The sequence below is a fragment of the Pleurodeles waltl genome, chromosome 8 (assembly GCF_031143425.1).
Source record: "Pleurodeles waltl isolate 20211129_DDA chromosome 8, aPleWal1.hap1.20221129, whole genome shotgun sequence".
Classification (NCBI taxonomy): domain Eukaryota; kingdom Metazoa; phylum Chordata; class Amphibia; order Caudata; family Salamandridae; genus Pleurodeles; species Pleurodeles waltl.
Window position 1 is genome coordinate 334,258,307 of NC_090447.1, and position 20,173 is coordinate 334,278,479.

A 20,173-nucleotide genomic window follows, 5' to 3' on the forward strand; every position below is an offset into this window, starting at 1 on the left:
CCTTTTAGGTGCTGTTAAAATATCAATGTTCTGCAACCAGATTTAGACCACAAAACATAGATACATTAGATATGATTCAGTATTTGGAAGGGACACTTAAAACACACACCTTTCAGATATGAAATCAATATTGACTCACAGTCCCATTTTAGAAGTAAAGAAATATTTCCAGACTCCTTAAAAAAGGGATTAGTACATAATAAAGAGCTTTTTAACAGTTGCACACACTGCATTGGATTGTTTGAGACCTTTAAGGAGCTTGCGGCATCTGGCCCACAGTTCTGTCTTGAAATGTATTTTCTTCTTTCACCTACTGTAGCAAAATACCATCTTTCTTGGCATGTTACCCCCAATTGGCCTATATATCAGTGTGTTTTGCCTGTCTCACTGGGATCCTGCTAGCTAGTGCTCATAGCTTGTGGCCTAATGTGTGTGTTGTCAGTATGCTTAACTGTGTCATTGAAGTTCTGCTAACCAGAACTCCAGTGCTTATGCTCTCTATACTTCCAAATTAGTCACTATAGTTTAGTGACTCCATATTCAAATTGGCACACTGGGCCCCCCCCTTATAAATCCCTAGCATATGGTACCTAGGTACTCAGGGCATTGGGGTTCCAGGAGATCCTTGTGGGCTGCAGCATTTCTTTTGCCACCCATAAGGAGCTCAAACAAACCTTTCTTCAGGACTGCCACTGCAGCCTGAGTGAAATAGTGCACACACTATTTCACAGTCATTCTCACTGCACTTAAGTAACTTATAAGTCACCTATATGTCTAACCTTCATTTACTGAAGGCAGGGCAAAGTTACTAAGTGTGAGGGCACCCTTGCACTAGCAAAGGTGCCCCCACGCTGTCCAGGGCCAATTCCCTGGACTTTGTGAGTGTGGGGATACCATTACACACATGCACTACATAAATGCCAATACATATATGTAGATTCACAATGATAACTCCGAATATGGTCATGTGAGGTGTCTGAGATCATGGAATTGCCCCCCCCCATTCCAAATCTGGTATTGGGGGCCAATCCCATGCATTCTCGTGGCTCCACCATGGACCCCCAGTACTGCCAAACTAGCTCTCTGAGGTGTTCACTGCAGCCCCAGCTGCTGCCACCTGACAGACAGGTTTCTGCCCTCCCGGGACTGAACAGCTCAATACCAGGAAGGCAGAACAATGCATTTCCTTTGGGAGGAGGGTGTTACACCCTCTCCCTTTGGAAATACATGTTACAGGCTGGGGAGGGGTAGCCTCCCAGGGCCTCTGGAAATGCTTTGAAGGGCACAGATGGTGCCCTCCTTGCATAAGCCAGTCTACACCGGTTCAGGGACCCCCAGTCCCTGCTCTGGCACGAAAATGGACAAAACAAAGAGGAGTGACCACTCCCCTGTCCTTCACCACCCTAGGGGTGGTGCCCGAGATCCTCCAGTGTGTCCCTGGTGTTAGCCATCTTGGATTCCAAGGTGTGGGGACACTCTGGAGACCTCTGAGTGGCCAGTGCCAGCAGGTGATGTCAGAGAACCCTCCTGATAGGTACATACCTAGATAGGTAGCCAATCCCCCTCTCAGGGCTATTTAGAGTCTCTCCTCTGGGTGTTTCCTCAGATTCAGCTTGCAAGACTCCTCCAGGAATCCTCTGCATCCTCTGCTTCAGCTTCTGACCGTCGGATCAACCGCAGACTGCTCCAGGAACCGCTGGAACCTCAACAAAGTATCCAGGACGACTCCTTTGACAACAGTTTCCAAGGTGTGCATGCTCCGAGGACTCCCTGTCTTCACCCTGCACCAGAAGAACCAAAGGAATCTCCAGTGGAGTGACGGAGTCACTTCCCTGCTCCTGCAGGCACCTTTCTGCGACGACGACCGGCTCTCTGGGCCTCCTCTCTGATGATGAGCGTGCTCCCTGGAACACAGGTGGTGGACCGACATGACCCAGACTATCCTAAGGTTCAGCTGTCCAAATTTGGTGGAGGTAAGAGCTTGCCTTCCTGGTTTGTGTCCAGCTCCTTGGGCTTCTGTGCAATTCTTCCAAGAATCCTTCATGCACAGTGTAGCCCGGGTCCCCAGCAATCAATCCTGTGACGCACAACTTGCTGAGTTGTTCTCCAGTGGCGTGGGACCTTCTTTTGTAGTGTTGCAACAACTGCATTTTGGAGCTTCTTTGTCCCTGTGTCCTGGGACTCCCGTGGGTGCTGCCTGGTTTTCTCTGGGCTCTCTACAGTGCTGAGAGCCCCTCTGTCTCCTCAGTCCAAGTTGAGACCCCCAGGTCCCTCCTGGGCCCAGGCAGCATCATTTTGATGCAAACTGCGAACTTGCAGCCATCTTCTTTAGTGCTCTTCTGTACACTTCTTCTAACCGGAGAATCCACTTTTGCACCATCTGCTAGGTTGGCAGGGGCTCCTGTCGTTCCTCGAATCTTCTGCGACTTCTGGACTTGGTCTCCTCTCTTCACAGGTCTTCAGGTCCTGGAATCTACCAGTTGTTGATTGCAGTCTTGCCTGGTTCTTGCAATATCTCTTATCACGACTTCTGGTGAGTCCTGTGGAAACCTGCAGTACTTATTCCTACGTTCCTGGGCTCTGGGGTGGGGTATTTTACTTACCTATGGTGTTTTCTTACACTCCCAGCGCCCCTCTACACAGTACACTTGTCTAGGGGGGAATTTGTGATTCACATTCCACTTTCTTAGTATATGGTTTGTGTTGCCCCTCGGCCTATTGCATTCTATTGTATTTTCTACTGTTTGCACTATTCTATGACTATTGACTTACCTGAGTTTGGTCACTAGTGTATATATTGTGTATAATACTTACCTCCAGAAGGAGTATTGCCTTTAAGATATTTTTGGCCTTATGTAACTAAAATAAAATACCTTTATTTTTTGTAACACTGAGTATTGTCTTTTATTGTGTATAAGTACTGTGTAACTATAGTGGTATTGCAGGAGCTTTGCATGTCTACTAGTTCAGCCTAAGCTGCTCTGCTACAGCTACCTCTAGACAGCCTAAGCTGCTACAACACTGCTTACATTTCACTAATAAGGGATAACTGGGCCTGATATAAGGTGTAATTACCTTAGGTACCCACTACAAACCAGGTCAGCCTCCCACACCTACTCCAGAAAACTTGATTTGTTTCTGAAGATCTGTGACTCTCAGCTATTCCAGAGCATTTTGAGTGCACTGTTAACCTTTCAGGGAGACATTCATACTGAACAATTTGAATGCATGACAGTGTGGGTGGTAGGGACCATACTTCAAAATTTGCAAATAGATCTCATCTAAAGTGTGTTAAGAGCCTTAAAGAAGCCAAATACCTCTTATGTGTCAGTGCGCCAAGGAGAAATTAATTTGTTAAAGTATTTTGGCAATATTCTCCCTCATGCTGATGATTAGGACTGAATACAAATGTGATGAGTGTTCCAAATGAGTCTTTTCACACGGTGACTTTTCAACACTACATCTGTCCAGAACAATATGGGATACTGCATATTTGATAAAGTGATGTACATTACAGTAGCGCTAAATGCAAAATAGATACCTTATAGACAAACCTCGTTAAAAATATTGACTGCCCCAAATTCTATCCTCTCTACAGTAGTGGCACAGGGTATCATATTTTATGTTTTGGTTCTCCTATTTGCTAAACTGCATCTGTTAATTGTTGCTATTTAGTCGAAATACATAACGTATTTCATTTTTAACAGATCAGCAAAGAGGTTTGCTACTCTCTTTGTGAATGTCAATGTTACATCAGAGCCTCATGAAGTCTCAGCTTTGTGGTTCCTGTGGTATCTGAAGCAGTGCGGAGGAACCACTAGGATATTTTCAACAACCAATGGAGGGCAGGTACTGTAAAAGATGACTATTCATTCTTTATATCTAGACCAGAGCCAGTTCCAGGTGAGCAAACAAGCTAGAACAAGTGATGCAATAAAGAGCAAAAGTATTTTATTTGGCAACATTATGCTTTTGGAACTTTGAGTTAAGAAACCACAGCCATTGTTAAATATTCACTTAAGCAGGATGAGCTGTAATTTCAATGTATTTAATGTATCTCTGGTACAATTAAAGTATTTGGTGTATGACAATGTAGAGGTATTTCACATGTAAACATACATTAGTATAGTCCTCTGAAATACATTATGAACTGTACTTAATAATATAAGTTTAAGTGCAATCCTATGGTTTAGAACCATTGTCACCATCATCATTTTCACACCTTTTTGCTGATTGTTCCACAGAAAATGTGCAAGTACTAGAAATTACGCATCCATCACTGAATGTGACAATGAGGGGGGGTTCATATGTATCATATCCATACCGCACTGCAACCTCAGGCTCTTCCTCTGCCTCTCACTCACAATTACATTATTTATGCCGACTATTGAGGGATGGTCCAGTGTGTTTGTCTGATTCCTTGGAGGCATAATTACTGAAACCTTTGTTTTCCCAGGCTAATTGGAGTATGGTTTCCACATGCTTCATGTAAACTAATGCATCTTTCCTATATTCTTTTTGTGGTTGGTCTGTGCCCACTCCGTTAAATATAGGAGATGCATTATATGTGAGTGGAAGTGCCCAGTGAGTGATCACAACACCAGTTGTAACATTTTTCCACGGTTAGCTCTTGTTTCATCTGCAGTGGAATATTTATATGCTCCCTGATAAAGTCATGGTATTTATTCTCAGGGCCAGATATTACAGAGGAAGTCATGTGTATATTATGTTTTCTACCAAAACTTGCAAAATCTAGAAGTACTATTAAAAACATTAAAAAACATGAGTGCTGGTTTTCGAACTTGCCTAAAGCCGTTCAATAATGCATCAGCAGCATTTGTTTGTACCAGCTGCTGTTGTAAGTTTAATACTCCAATGCTGAAAAGACGCTCTTCGTTATTAGCCCTGAACCAGTTCACTGTCTTCAATGGAGTTCTCAGCATCCCAATGTTCTAATTCTTTTTACAAAATATGATCATTGGATGAAACAGGCTGACAGCTAATGTATGTGGTTTCTTTCAAAGGATATGCATTTAAATATTGTGTACACATGAATAAAATACATTATGTTTTTGAATTATTATAATACTGTGAATACATGTATTTTTTCTGGTTTGTTTAAATTGAATTGCAAAATGTCAGGAGAGAGTCAGTTTTGTAATTTAGAAATGATTATGAACTAAGGCTATAATGGAAAATTTAAACAGCTTGATTGAAACAGCCCAATTGGAAAAAAAATACTTTTTTATATAAATTTCCGAATTTGAGGTGAACATGTCCAGTGACCCCTACAATGTACTACCTATCTACACATTTTATATTCTCTGCGTAACATCTACCAGCTTCTGCCGAAATCTTTAAAGCAGAATTCCTGTTTCTGCACACAGGAGAGGAAGTTTGTTGGTGGTTCTAGTCAGATAAGTGAAAAGATGATGGATCTTCTGGAAGGCCGGGTAAAGCTGAAGAAACCAGTTATTCGCATTGATCAATCCGGGGACAATGTCATTGTGGAGACTCTAGACCATGAGATTTATGAGGTAATAAGAACACTTTAAATATTACTTTTCTCGTGAATTTGACTTTTTCCACCAAATGCGTAAGGATTACAATTAACATTTCAGATTTTTTTTGTACTGAGAAGTACTGCCAAAAGGTTCATAGTATATGGTTTTGAGAAAAGCATTTCTGCATTAACAATGAACATTTAGTGATTCTCTGATCACAACATCATTGATTTTGAGCATCAAAGTTTTACTAAAACATTTGAACACGCACCATACAAATTCCCATCATTGCACTGGTACTTAGAACAGAGAGATTGTATTTAAATGCATCCATGATACTTCAGGTGTTTTCGCAACATTGGACCAGTAAATCTTGAGAAATATATACTGTCTGCCTGTCTAAAACATTTGCTTTGAAAATATTTACTTTTTGCTAAAACAAGTTTGGAGTCAAATCCTTCAAACTTCTAACGAGCAGACTTCGAGCTCAAGAAAAACATTTGAAATGTCAGAAACAAGTGAAGTCATGGCGTATTCCTTCTAGCTTCTTCAACTAGCAATTCTGTGGCAGCATCATGGGCACATTCTCCACCTGCTTGCAGGCACAGAACAGAGCTGTAGTCCCGTTTTTCACAAACTCTGCACAGTGTGCGTACTAACTCAATAACACTGTGAGCAGTGCTTTAAATGGAAAAATAGAAGTGCAGGTACTCTGTGATAGAGTACCTGCTTGTTTCCGAGAAGTGCCGGTACTCTCCAATTAAAAGTATTACGTATATCTTGAGATATGCCGGTACTCTCCCTCTCAAAATAAAAAAGTGCCGGCCCATTTAAAGCACTGACTGTGAGTTAGAACATAGGCAACATTCTGAGTACATGGGCAGGCAATCACTGATCATTTCTTCCAAGCCTTGCCAAGCGCTTGAAAAGAGCTCCTTCCTCACTTCGGACTGCGCCAGCACACCTTTTCATGGTGTTCAATGCGCTTTGCAATTCTCATCTAACATATTGTAATAAAATATAACAAGTCATTTTGGTAGACGAAAAGGATAATTCAACACTTCCATTGAACTAGGTATTTTCACAAAAAGGGCTTGCATTCCAGAATGTTTCTTGGAGGAATAAAGCAGTTTTTTAACTATTACCATTTGTTACGACCTTTCGATCAGTTTTCACTGATGTCAAACGGGAAAATACCATTCATTGCTGGACAAAACCACAGACACGAGTGATTAATGCACGGATTTGTAAGTCACAAGGTCTGAAACCAAGAATGATTGGGAGCATATCTTTAAGAAACAGAGTTCTGTTTATATGAACAAAACATTGTACGCCTTCCTTAGAGCAGTGGCACCCTGAACCCCCACTCCAACAGCATGAATGGGGGTGAGGAGGGTGGGGGGAGGGGGGAAGGCTGGCTGTTACTGGGTTTCCAGTGATTCGAACAGAGAATCAAGTGGAGCTTGTCATGCAGCATAAGCTTGGTTCGCTTATTCCAGTGACTGATCTGCATGGGGGTTGTAGTCCACAGCCCTATTCTTTTCACCGACGTCTTGCCTGTTTAGACATACAACTCCCAGAGTACCTCCACGGACTGTTTGATCTCCTGCGTGAAACAGTGACATGGTCCCTCCCAGTCAGACGCACTGCCAGGTCCATCACCAGTAAGACACCTTTATTATATAAGGACAGAAGCTGTGTGTTACAGGAGAGTCAGCACACAAGTGCTTGAGCTGCTTCTCCTGGAGTGTTTCTTCTGTTTTGGAAGGCTGCCATTGGGCTCTGCTTGAAAGTGAAACCTGAGGTTTTGTATGCTCGCAACATTTCTATTCTAAACTATAGTATCTTGTCCTAATTCATCAATAACACCTGAAAATAGAAACTGAAAACTTCTTTTACTAACTGACTGTGAATATTGCAGAAGCTAAGGGCCTGATTCAGGTTTTGGTGGCCGGATTACTCCATCGCAAATGTAACTGATATCCCGTTCGCCTGATTACAAGTGCATTATGTACAAAGCATTGAGACAGCATTTCAGGTTGTCGAAACTAATCTTCAGATCATTATTTTTATATTAATTGTAGCCTTTATAGAATGACAAAAGGCCAAGCATGCCGTTTTTGTCGAAATTGATAGCTTTCTTTTTATTAAATCCATTATTTCTGATTCATTTTTGTAACATTATTGTGCAAATAAGGGTACAGTTGACCTAATTTAATGGTTGCCTTTGTCCCAACCTGCCACACATTAAACAAGCAAGTGCATTCTTGTTATGGAAAGTGTCCAGAGGTGAGAGCAGATGAGAGAAAGAGAGACTTCGAAAGACAGAAAAGGAGAGAAAAGGGACGAAGGAGAGCAGTGATGGGAAGGAGAGGTGCAACAGAAGGATTCAGAGGGAGCGAAAGAGACAAACTTGCAAAATGTTATAGGGGGGAGAAATGAACTAGGGAGAGGGATGAGACATGCGGGTGAGATAGAAATGAATTGAAAGTTTTCAGCCTTTAAGTACAAAGTTAATTATTTGATAAATATTTGATAAATTTTGAAAAACAGACTATGGAGACAAATTAAGTTAGTTAAAATTGCTATAAATTGGCCCTAATGGAAGCTATCCCATAGTAGGGTTAATAGTTATAAAAATTGGAATGTAAACATGGCCTCATTCATGGAGCAGACACAAACTATGAAGAATTCAGCAAGCTAAAGTATATACTTATATTGCTCCCTTTAAGAATATATTGTGCCGTGTTCTGATTTCTAGTAAACACCAAAATCATGTTTTCATTTTGAATGGGTTACGTTATTGGAAACATGCTATACAGAGTATTTCATTAGTCATAAGGTAAAAGTCCTAGATTATATGATTTTTTTTAAATGGCAAATGTGCCTCTCCAGTAAATGTTGAAAAACATTTCCAAGCTCAGTTGTGACCAGATTTTTTCAATAGAGCCGACAGCCTAGCCAAAGAAACAAAAATGCAATATGTAAAAATATATTATTGTAGTACAGATATCAATTATTGTATTTGGAACATATGACCAAACGGAGACTACATAGCCACAGATGTTGGTAAAATAAATGTTTTAAAATGAGTACTGAGGCCTAGTAGTTCAAAGGGAGCACATAATTCAATATGTACACTTATAAATATGCAATAACTATAAAACATACACACATACAGGTTTGTGCATCACTAAATAGAAAATCATGTTAAAAATTGGATTTCTGGATGAACTCTGATGACGTAGGAACCACAATCCTAGTCAGAGTAAGTCACAAACACACCCTAAAGTAACATGTGCTCACCCTCTGGTAGCTTGGCACCAAGCAGTCAGGCTTAACTTAAGAGACAATATGTAAAGCATTTGTGCAACACTTCAAACAGTAAAACAGTGAAAATGCCACACAAAAGATACCACACCTAGTTAGAAAAATAGAACTTAATTTATTAAATAAAACCAAAATGAAAAAATCCAATCAGTAGAACTTGCATTAGGAATGTTTAAAGAATAAACTGTAAGGTAGCGCTTAGAAGCAAAAAAGCACCAAATGGGGATATCTGGTCACTTCGGACTGGGACAAAGTCAAAAGTTTAGGCAGACAGTGATGGAGCGCAGACCGGCTACTGGGACCCTGTTCGGCCAGCTGAAACAAAGTACTTTACAACCATAGTGCAGGAGTATTGGGTTCCTTTTAAACCATCAATTTTCCCCATGCAGTTTAGGAGGTGCATTAACGTTCCCCACTTAGCGGTGACGATGAATCAGAGCCGTGATGCGATGGGGTGTGGGTGCCAGCCACATCAGCATTGAGGCGATAGGGTAATTCCGATGAGTGCAGTGGCTGTGATGCTGAGTTGAGGTTGTCAGTGACAGGGATGCAGGGACCTTGCACCAAAGAAAGAGCTGCAGTGCTGTTTCCGAAGGTGATGCAGCAGTTTTATCTATGGAAAGGCAGAGATGCACCGGTTCTGTCCACGTAACAGTGGAGATGCAGTGGTTCTTCTGAAGCCACACCTTAAGATTCACTTCCAGGGCCCAGGACTGGGGTGACCCCACTTGGCAGGTTAGGCTCACAGTTGGCAGTAGCACCTTAAGATTTACTTCCAAGGGTCCAGATCGGGGGTGGCACTGCTTGGAAGGTCAGACTCACAGCTGGCAGAGTCCAGTTGCATTGTTGGGTTGGTTGGAAGTCTTTTATGTCCCTGAGACTTTAAATCAGGAAACCAGTCAGCTGTCCCTTTGAGTCACTCTGGGTTCTGGGTTAGAGAAATGCAGGTCTAGTCCTTCTCACCCAGGTAAGGAGGGCAGCAAGTCAGCACAGGCAGACAGCAGTTCTTCCAAAGCAGCAGTGGAGCAGAGTGGCAATACTTGTAACAGTATAGCAGCCCTTTTTCCTGGCAGTGTATCCACAGGTCCATAAGTATACTGAAGTGGGAGGGTCTGAGGTCCATATCTTATACCTAATGGTGCCTTTGAAGTGACAGAGACTTCCAAGAAATCTCTGAAGTGCACAGAGATCCTCCCTGGTTCCAGACTCACTACAGGGGGGTATGCAGTTCTTTTTTGTGGGGACCGGACACAGTCTATTCAGGTATAAGTAAGGCTGTGCCCAGATCCTTCCTCCCTTACTGCCAGGATGGCCCATCAGGGCCCATCAAGTCACACCTAAGCTCCAATTGCGTGTGGCTGTAAGAAAATGTGAACTTTCTAAAAGTAAACAAACCCAAATGATGGACGGAATGCAGAACAATCAAACATTCACCCCAGTCACAGATCTGGGTTTAATCCATCAATTCTTTTGCTCACCACACCACCCAAGTTTGAACCCAACCATTTGCAAATCAGTCTTGACCCTGTTCCCCATGGTACAGTCCAGCCCAACCTGCCAGGCCAGGTCCTCCCTGGACCAGAAACAAGCGTCCTGTGACCAGTTTCAGGGTATCACCCTTCATCAACCAGGCTAGCTTGAATCCAGTGGCATAGTGAGCCCAGGACCCACGTCAGGACATACCCGGCGCACTTAGAGTAACAAAAGCAAACAAACACAAATGATGGACAGAATGCGGAACCAATGAAACATTCACCCCAGTCACAGATCTGGATTTAATCCATTAATTCTTTTGCTCACCACGCAACCCCAATTTGGACCCAACCAAATGCAACCAGATTCCAGCTAGCCTGGCTAAGGAGGGATAATAACCTAACATACATTAATATGTGCATGCATATTATTTTTGGTTAACTTGGGTCTGAAAGAACTACAGCACAGCATGGAGAATCTGGTGATATAGAAAGATATCCACTTTTTGTTCTCAGAACTCAAGGCCAATGACCCAAGCAGAAATGCATTCCATGTCATTGACTAGTATGGAAATTATTCATTCTGTCTAAATACAAAACTTAAAAATACAAGGGCTGGGTTTTGTTGAACACCACTTTCTCTAAATATAAATAGATATTTGCGATAAGGTAGAAGCTCCCCGATTTAAGGAGAGACCCTTATAAAATGTGTTGATGACCCTGGACTAAAAAGTTACAGAACAAGAGCCAGTAATTACGCTGATGCCCTAAAGATAACAGAATAGGAGGGAACCAATGGAGGACATATCCTTTAAATATACTTAATTACTTAAGTATGATTATATTTTGTATATCTTTTGCAAGGGCAGTCCTCCAACACTAGAATCCAATTTGTGATATGTACAGGGACAAAGCTATTACCGTCTGTTCTATTTGTGATGCATATGGAGTCATGTTAATCTGTACATAATGATGAACCCTTTTAAGACTAGGAGAATGCATTCCCTAATACAAAAGTTATAAGGATAAAACAAAGTGAATTTCAAGTAACATTATCTTGCTTTATTTTTGGGTGGAAGGCAAAGAAGATGGAACAAACAGCAACCTTCCCCCTAGTGTTGCTAATTACACAGACTTGGATATCTTAAGTGTATGACTTAGTGTGGAACATAGAGATTAATTGAAAGCTGGTTCGTGCCCATTTAATACACAGGTTCATTAGGAAAAAAGCTTCCTAAGCAGCTTTGTATCACCAACCTTTCAAAAAGAACACATGTTCTAAATGTCATCTGATTAAACATTCAGCTAAATTATCAGGGTATATTATTTCAACTTGAAGTGTGAAAATTCGTATTTAATGTAACAAACCTTAGAAACCATGAATACACTCACTATAAGTCTGTGGTTTTATATGAAGATGCAAGTGTGCTAGAGGCAACAACATCATTAAAAGGATCTGCATCCAGGTGATAAATCAGTATATCAGTGGTTGAATGCCTTCCACTTTTAGTGTTCATTTACACAAAGGGGATTAATGACGGTTCTGTGTTTACCCAGAGACCAATTGCATTAAATAACCTAAGCACATGAATGAAGAATTTTTTTTTTCCTATTGCACTTCACATATTTGTTGAATTCCCCAGTGGCCATGCTATATATAGAGGGCTATAGGTCTTCAACATATTGGGGTGGTATTACGTTGGTCGCTGTCCTCCGGTACTAAAGAGGCTATGCTACACATTCACGTTGATCTGGACTCTAACAGACACAAATTCTACACTCAAGAATGGAAAAGGGGCCTGAATAGTTGCTGAACTTGGAGAGGCCCATGTACCAGGCTAGGGGGTCTTCCAGATTTGTTATAAGATATGACCTGATTGGACCAATTACAGTGGAATCATTCTTCCGCTGCACGATCCCACATCATGGAGGACGTGAAGCATATGGGCACAGGGAGTCTGTTCATGCAGTGTTATGGAAGAACAATCCTACATCTATAAAAATAGATGTGTGGTGCAGATGTTGCACTTCTATTCATCATTAATCGTTGGTTATTGATGATATTTTGTATGTTGGTTTGATGATGCGGGTGGTCTGTTTTATGCCTTGGGAGTTCTATTTACTGGTACAAACTCAGTAAATAGTGTCATAAAGAAAGAAACAATGCAATGAGTAGGTTTTATGCCCCACTTTGGACCCGAATTAGATTTTGTCGAGTGGGTGCTCCATCTAAAGTGTGACTCGTATCCATGCGTTTTGTTAGGAGTGCCGTAGGATATAATGCACTTGTGGTAAGACAGATGGATATCTCTCACATGTGTGACAGAGTAACCCATCTTCCAAGCTCTAAATCAAGCTCTTAGTTATAAAAGCCAAATGGTGCATATTACATATATGCTCTTTTTAGATCTCATGAATTGTGTATGAAATCTTGCAAACCATAGAAATGAAATTAATTGATGATTACAGTAGGAATAATAGATACACTTAATGGCCTGCAACATTAGTTATGATCATACATTGTCAGTTGGTGCGCGCAAGGTAGGAAAGAAAAGGATCAGTGGTTTACCACCGAGCAAGCTAAGGTTAGAACAGTACAATTTAGCAGTACTTTTGTGTATCTAAAATCGATAAAAACTATTCACGTGTGTAACTTTGACACAAATTTGGGTCAAGCAAATACTGGGCTACTCAAACTACTCACCCACGCACACAAGGCCCTCCACAACACAGGTCCGGCCTACCTCAACGACAGACTCACCTTTCACACCCCCACCCGCCAGCTCTGCTCCGCCAGCCTCGCTCTCGCCTCCGTCCCCCGCATTCACCGCTCCACCACCGGAGGAGGATCCTTCTCTTACCTCACCGCCAAGACCTGGAACTCCCTACCGCTCCAACTACGCCAGACCCAAGACCTCCGGCCGTTCAGAAAACGCCTCAGACATGGCTATTCGACCAGCGCCTTGAGACCCTAACGGGTGAGTAGCGCACTTTATAAATTGTTTGATTGATTGATTGAATACCTTCTCTACCTACAACTGTCTAAATAAAATATTGTCGGAGATAAGTCAACTAATTGACATTTATTACCAAAATAAATAGCTAAGAAACAAGAACAACTTTATTATTTCATGGTTAGGATTTATTTGACAATTACTGAAAAGCTTTATTGTAATCATATAGAAATACTCAAGATCAAATATATTCTTTGTTTTGTTTTTTTCCTTTCTCTGTGATAACTGGGTAACTCATCCGAGATTTTGAAAATAGCCAAAATCACAATGCTGCAGAGCTTCTCTGATACATTCAGCATGAAGTTTCAAGGATGTAGTTTGTGATACATTCAGCATGAAGTTTGTAGTTTGAATCTCTGATTACATGCCCATTCAGCAATTGAAAACTTATTCTGGGCTATATAGAGAGTCTTCTCTAACAGTAGTCATATATGATAATGCATTAATTCTTCATTATGGTGATGGCTGTTAAAGCTGTAACATTGTGGCTTACTTTCCACATTTCCTTCACATAGGTCTTGGTGTAATAGATAAGAGGACAGCAGTGGCTCGCCCTGTACCTTTCCTTTATCTGTTTCCCTTCAACTTATAGCTTGCAGGTTAATGTGCTCCATGTAAACCACTTCCCCCTAAAACAGAAACCTAGAAATGAAAACTATTGAAACGAGATGAAAACTCTAAAAGTCATTGAGCTTTACTAGGCATGACTGGTAACTACACAAATGGATCACATGCAGCAGCTTTCTATTAACAATGTGAATCTGCATTGAGGGAAGCCTATGTCACAGCACATCTCTATGAATTAGGTATATTGCCGCATTCCTATGTGTTTCTTTTGCCAGACTTTGGGTGCTACATAAACTGTTGATTAGTGTGTATTGCAGTTTTTATATAAGCAGCACTCGGAAAATTGGATAGCCAGAGAATTTCATTATTGCAGAGTTGTGGCGGTACACTGGACTGCGCTTTATTCACTAGACTAGGGGGCTTATTAACAAGCAGCTTGCACCGCTGGTGCGTCACTTTTTGTGATGCGCGGGCTGTAGGCTGATATCTACCGGGCCACGGCAAGCCACTTTGTGTGGCTTTTCATGGCCTTGTAGATATGGAGTAAGGCTATGCAGCACAAGTACCCTGCGTTGTCTTACTTTGTGTCAAAACGGCATTCCATGGGTGTTGTGGTGAGTGTTCCCTTGCAACACCCATAGATTCTGATGCATTTCCAGATTTACAAAGTTTTGTAAACCTGAGAATGCGTCAAAAGCATACAGCACTGCAGGGTGGCATAAGGGTGGTGCAACAGTGAGAAATATCTTTATTTTTCTCTCTTTTTTCCTCTTTCTGTGTGTGCTGCATTTTGCAGCATACATAGAAAGAGGAAAACGCCTATAATGTTTGTTTTGTTTTGGAAGGTGTCCCTTCTGCACAAAAACAATGATCCCCACAACGCAGTCACCCTTGCACCATGGTGCAAGGGTGCCTGCATTGGTGCACGGCAGCTATTTGTGCCCCAGCCCAGAGGAAAAGGACAGGAATGTGCTGTATCTTATACATACAGCGCCTTCCTGCCCTTTTGTTTTGACAGAGGGCAGCGCAGCAAGGAGGCTTGTGGTGCTGCCCTGTGCCAAAATGTTGTAAATGAGTCTCTAGGTTTCCTCAGCTATAGAGGCCAGTGTTTTTTTCACCTCTCCTCACTGCTTTTCTTTTGTCCAGTTTATCATTGTAGCAGAGTGTACCTTTTGGAACAAGGGATAAAACCACAAAACAAATGAGATTTTAATGATATATGAAACTGGGTAATATTTTTCACCTACTGACAAGTAGTCAGTTGTTGATGAACCTAAGATGTGACAAACGTTATTTTCATTATTTTTTAAGCGTTGAGGTATGTTGTACTTTTTGTGATATTCATTATTGTCACCTGTTGAATAAAGGTGTAGATGTGGTGTATATTTCTTTACAATTAAACATAAGTGCACGTGCTTATATGGCTGATTATTGTGTCTCACTATTGTCCTAAACTTGAAATATTTGCATACGATCTATTTATTTCTCCTAGGCCAAATATGTTATCTGTGCCATTCCCCCAGCACTTGGATTGAGAATTCATTTTGAGCCAGAACTACCGCCACTCAGAAACCAGTTAATTAACCGCGTTCCCATGGGATCGGTCATCAAGTGCATGGTGTATTACAATGAACCTTTCTGGAGGAAAAAGGGTATGAATCATATATGATTTTGCCATGCGATGAATCATTTATTCAATACTTTCCATAAATATTGTTTAGGGCACTCTCTAGTGAATTAAAATATAAAAGTGAATGTGTAATGTTCTCTAAACAAAGCAATTTATTTTGTCAGGACTGTTTTAACCTGTCTGTCCTTCGGATAACTTAGGTGTGCATATTCCGCCCCTTGTACCGTATACTTCCTCCTGACATCTTTCATTTCAATCTGTTCATCATAACTGTGCCAGCATTGATGGCATCATCTGCACAGCAGTTCTTACTTTCTCCAATCTTGCCTTGTATACCGCATTTTCCCGAATTACTTTTGTTATCTAAACTTTAATGTTTTTGATATGTGCTCTTAGGCCCTCATTACAAGTGTCCCAAAAATCCGATGGGCCCGGTTATAGAAGTAACTGGGCCTATCAGAATTAATTTTTTTTGTTTTCATGGCTGTGACAGCAACTGAACATTTCATGTGAAAGACTAGGTAAATACATTTATATGTCAGAGCAGAAACACATGTTATTCCCAGAAAAAGATTTAGGGGCATATTTATACTCTGTTTGTGCCAGTTTTGCGTCAATTATTTTTACGCAGATCCGGTGCAAACTTAACTCCATATTTATACTTTGGCGCTAGACCCATCTAGCGTCAAAGTTATGGAGTTTGCCTGATTTTTTGGACGTGGAAACCTACCTTGCGTTAATGAGATGCAAGGTAGGCGTCCCCTGCAAAAAATGACTTTAAGGCATTTGTGCCTTATTTATCCTCCCGTGCAAAAATGACACACGGGAGGAGGAGGGCCTTAAATAATGGCGCTAAGCCTGTTTAGTGCCATTATTTAACACCTGGGTCAGGGCAGGCGTAAGGGGACCTGTGGTCTCACTTCCATGGTCCATGACCATGGAAGCAGTCCACAGGTGCCCTTCGCTGCCCCCAGGGACACCCCTTGCCACCCTCACCCATCCCTGAAGGACACCCACCCCTGGAGGACACCCAAGAATGGGGGGACCCATCTACGGTAAGTGCAGGTTTGTGTCAAAAAGTATAAATATGGGCCTAAGGACTCTATTACAAGTTGCCCAGAAAGATTCCTGTTATTTCCCCTGCCATGAAACTACTATTAGCAGGGGTTTTGGTAATTCAGTGGGGGGGGGGGGGGAATAACAGGAATTGCACATTAAGGCCCATATTTATCCTTTTTGAAGGAAAGCTGCGCTAGCGCAGGTTTGTATCAAAAAGATTGACGCCGGCTACCGTCATTCCTATGCGCCAGTCGGTCGTCATATTTAAGGAATGACGCTAGCAGGCGCTGCGGCCTGGTTAGTGTCAAAATAAATTACGCTAACCTGGCAGCGGAGGTGTAGGGAAGAATGGGGGTTGTGCGTCAAAAAAATGGTGCAAGTCAGGGTAGCGTAAAAAATATTGACTTTGATCTGACTAGTGTCATTTTTTGACAAACAATCCCCATAGAAATGACTACTGTCTTAGCAAAGACAAGAGTCATGCCCCCCTGCCCAGTGGCCATACCAGGGGACTTCTGTCCCCTGGGCATGGCCATTGGGCACAGTGCCATGTAGGGGGGCCCAAGTTAGGCTCCCCTATGCCGCTTAAAAAAAAGATGAAAATACTCACCTGGACTTACCGGATGGGCGAGGGTGGCAGGGGGTGTCACTGGGGCAGGGAAGGACACCTGTCGACTGCTTCCTTGGTCAGAGACCATGGAAGAGAGCCTACAGGTCCCCTAACGTCTGCCCTGACCCAGGCGTTAAATAATGGCGCTAAACAGGCTTAGCGCCATTATATAAGGCCCTCCTCCGCCTGTGCGTCATTTTTGCACGGGAGGATAAATAAGTCGCAAATGCATTAGAGTCATTTTTCACATGGGAACACCTACCTTGTATCTCATTAACGCAAGGTAGGTTTCCACGTCTAAAAAATGACGGAAACTTCATAACTTTTACGCTAGACGGGTCTAGCGCCAAAGTATAAATGTGGAGTTAAGTTTGCGCCAGATTTGCGTAAAAAAATGATGCAAATCCAGCACAAACAGAGTATAAATATGCCCCTAAGTCTGGTGCACTGGATGTAATTTCAATCAAATTGTCCTCCAAGTCATTACTTTCTGCCTGTGCTGTCTGATAGCCCATCCTTCTGTTTGACTTCCTGTGACATTACTGATTAGGACATTTTCTTCATCCCATGCTACTGTATCTTTACCTGTAGGTTTTATTTGACAATCCCTTTTCTGGCCCAGTGTTTTCATTTGTTTTTCCTAGAAGGTATTTGCTCTCTTTGACTAATTATTCATCTTCTTGAAACATTTTTACTGTCATTTCTACACACTGAACTTCCTTCCGTTCTCTCATTTGCTGGAAAGACCTGATATTAGTCTGTTTATTCAACACCTTTTGGCTATTTGGTGCTGGATATCTAACTGAAAGCAGTTTACATTATTTCTAATTATGACATTACCGCATACGATAATTAATAACGTGCATTTTAAAACATGAATTTTGTGTTATAGTCTCATTCCAGCTGATATACTATCAGTATCGTTTTAGGTGGTCGTTTAAAGGTCAAAGTGTGTGTATACCCTGATACCAAACAAAAGGCATGCATGTAATGTGTTGCAGCTAAATACTGTGCACCATACCATCGTCTGAATGTGCTTTTACGTGGAAACTGACATGTTAATTTGACTACACTTGCTAAACATTCTAAAAATATATGAGAGAATAGTGTTATAAAGGCTATAGAGAAACTGGGTTATTAACTAGGGGTAGATGAACTCTCTCAAAATGAAGTAGTCCAATACCCAATATGCATAAAGCAGGTGCCAAATAAAAAGCTAAGTTTTTCACATAGCAGCAGAGGCACAAAGAGAAAGTAGATGAAATGCATTTTACCCGCAACGAAAAAACATTATAATCAGGGAGTTTAACAGTTAAAATTCTTGAAACAATTTAGTAAAATTAAGTCAAATGTAAGTATTGAATCAATATCAAAGCAACAATAATGATTCAGGGGATCAGAAGTTACGAATTAGTAAAGAAAAAGGAAAAAGTGTTGACAGTACACAGTGGGGAAGGCCAACGTCTATGCTAATTTATGTGCTGTGGGTGCCTAGTTTCTAAGTGCACATGCAGGCCAGCTGTGATGCAGTGTACTTCATTTTACGGCCCAGTGATTCACCTCAGTCAACAGTTCACATTCTTTTGTGTTTGTGGCGGTAGAAGTTTTTCAGTGGGTAAGGCTGGATGGTATGGTGACTGCGGTTTCCACAATTTCAGATATGTTTAGCTTGGAATATCACTGAAGCTTTGAGTTTGTATGCCAACTATTAACAAATAGATGTAGTCATAGAAGTGCTTTAGTATTGTGGTCACATTTCTGCCATTTCCTTCTCTTGTTCAGACATAGGGACTGATTTAGAGTTTGGCAGACAGGTTACTCTGTCACAATGTGGCAACGATTCTGCTCGCCTTATTTTCAGTGCCATAGGTATAATCAGCCTATAATGAGGCAGACAAGTTATCTGTTATGCTTCTGAAAATGTAACCCATTCTACAAACTCTAAATCAGGCCCCTAGTCACTTTCTGAAGCTTGAAATTCTCCTGTCACGCATGTCCAGGAGCCACAGTTGGGAAGGGCTCCACAAACACGGGCATATGTTTTCTGCAGACCTACAGAGCTTTAAATGTCAACGCAAAAGGCTCAGGAAGGGATGAACCAGGAAATCTTGTCCACCAAAGTCATTCCTTTCGGGGGTAGCTTCAGCAAAAAGCCTAGCCTGACTGTGCTGCTGATATCTGCTTCCAAGAGGGTGCCATATTCTCCTTGTTTTCCCTGTGGATTACAAGAGACCACCTTCCCTAATCGAATTGAGAATAGCCTTTACAGCATGGGTACGAAGGGGGACAGAATCCAGTACCTTAGACCACTCCCACGGAGGGCGTAAGCAGAGCACTTCTACTGTTCTGGCAACAGCAAAGGAAAAGAACAAAATACAGACTGAATTAAGCATGCTCCTTCTCTCCCAGTGTTTAGGAAGAGTCTAAAAACCTCGCCTTTTAATACTGCTTTCTTGAAACTATAATTATTACACTTTCACGTTTTTTGATATATTTCGCTTTTCATCCTATTGTGTTTTTACCTAAACTTTCTAGAGACTATGGTGTACCTGCACTCTAGAAACATAATATAACATAACAACATAATCTTCAGCAAGTCAGTAGTGTTATGATTTCCAGGGTGTGGAAGATTCAAAATGCAGAGCTAAGTGAGCAGTGGCTGTTGGAGGGTCATGAATATATCTGACATAGTTTCTTTGCCGTGTCCTTCCCAACTTTTCAGCGATACTTCTGATTTATGCAAAAACAGTTCCAGAAATGAATATTCTAGTAGTTTTCCAAAATAGCAGAAGCCTATCTCTTTTTATTAGCTTTAGACCTGTTCTTTTTATTTATTTCTATATTAGGTTTTTGTACCTTTATAAGGCAATAACAATGCCAGTTCAGTCTCAGGATTAGTTAACATAGAATACATATGAGAATCTTGGATATGAGAATTTACATCTTTCTTGTGCAGTACAATATTATGCTACATGGTAAAGATACTT

General features: G+C 41.4%; 1 protein-coding gene across 1 annotated transcript in view; it reads left to right on the plus strand.

The window, feature by feature from the left end:
* LOC138249943 (amine oxidase [flavin-containing] B-like) overlaps positions 1 to 20,173 on the plus strand; it is a 321,621-nt gene that overhangs the window by 245,547 nt on the left and 55,901 nt on the right. The window contains exons 6-8 of the mRNA XM_069204199.1: positions 3,708 to 3,849; positions 5,388 to 5,537; positions 15,380 to 15,539. Of these exons, the coding sequence (XP_069060300.1) occupies positions 3,708 to 3,849; positions 5,388 to 5,537; positions 15,380 to 15,539 (452 nt within the window). The remainder of the gene's footprint in view (positions 1 to 3,707; positions 3,850 to 5,387; positions 5,538 to 15,379; positions 15,540 to 20,173) is intronic.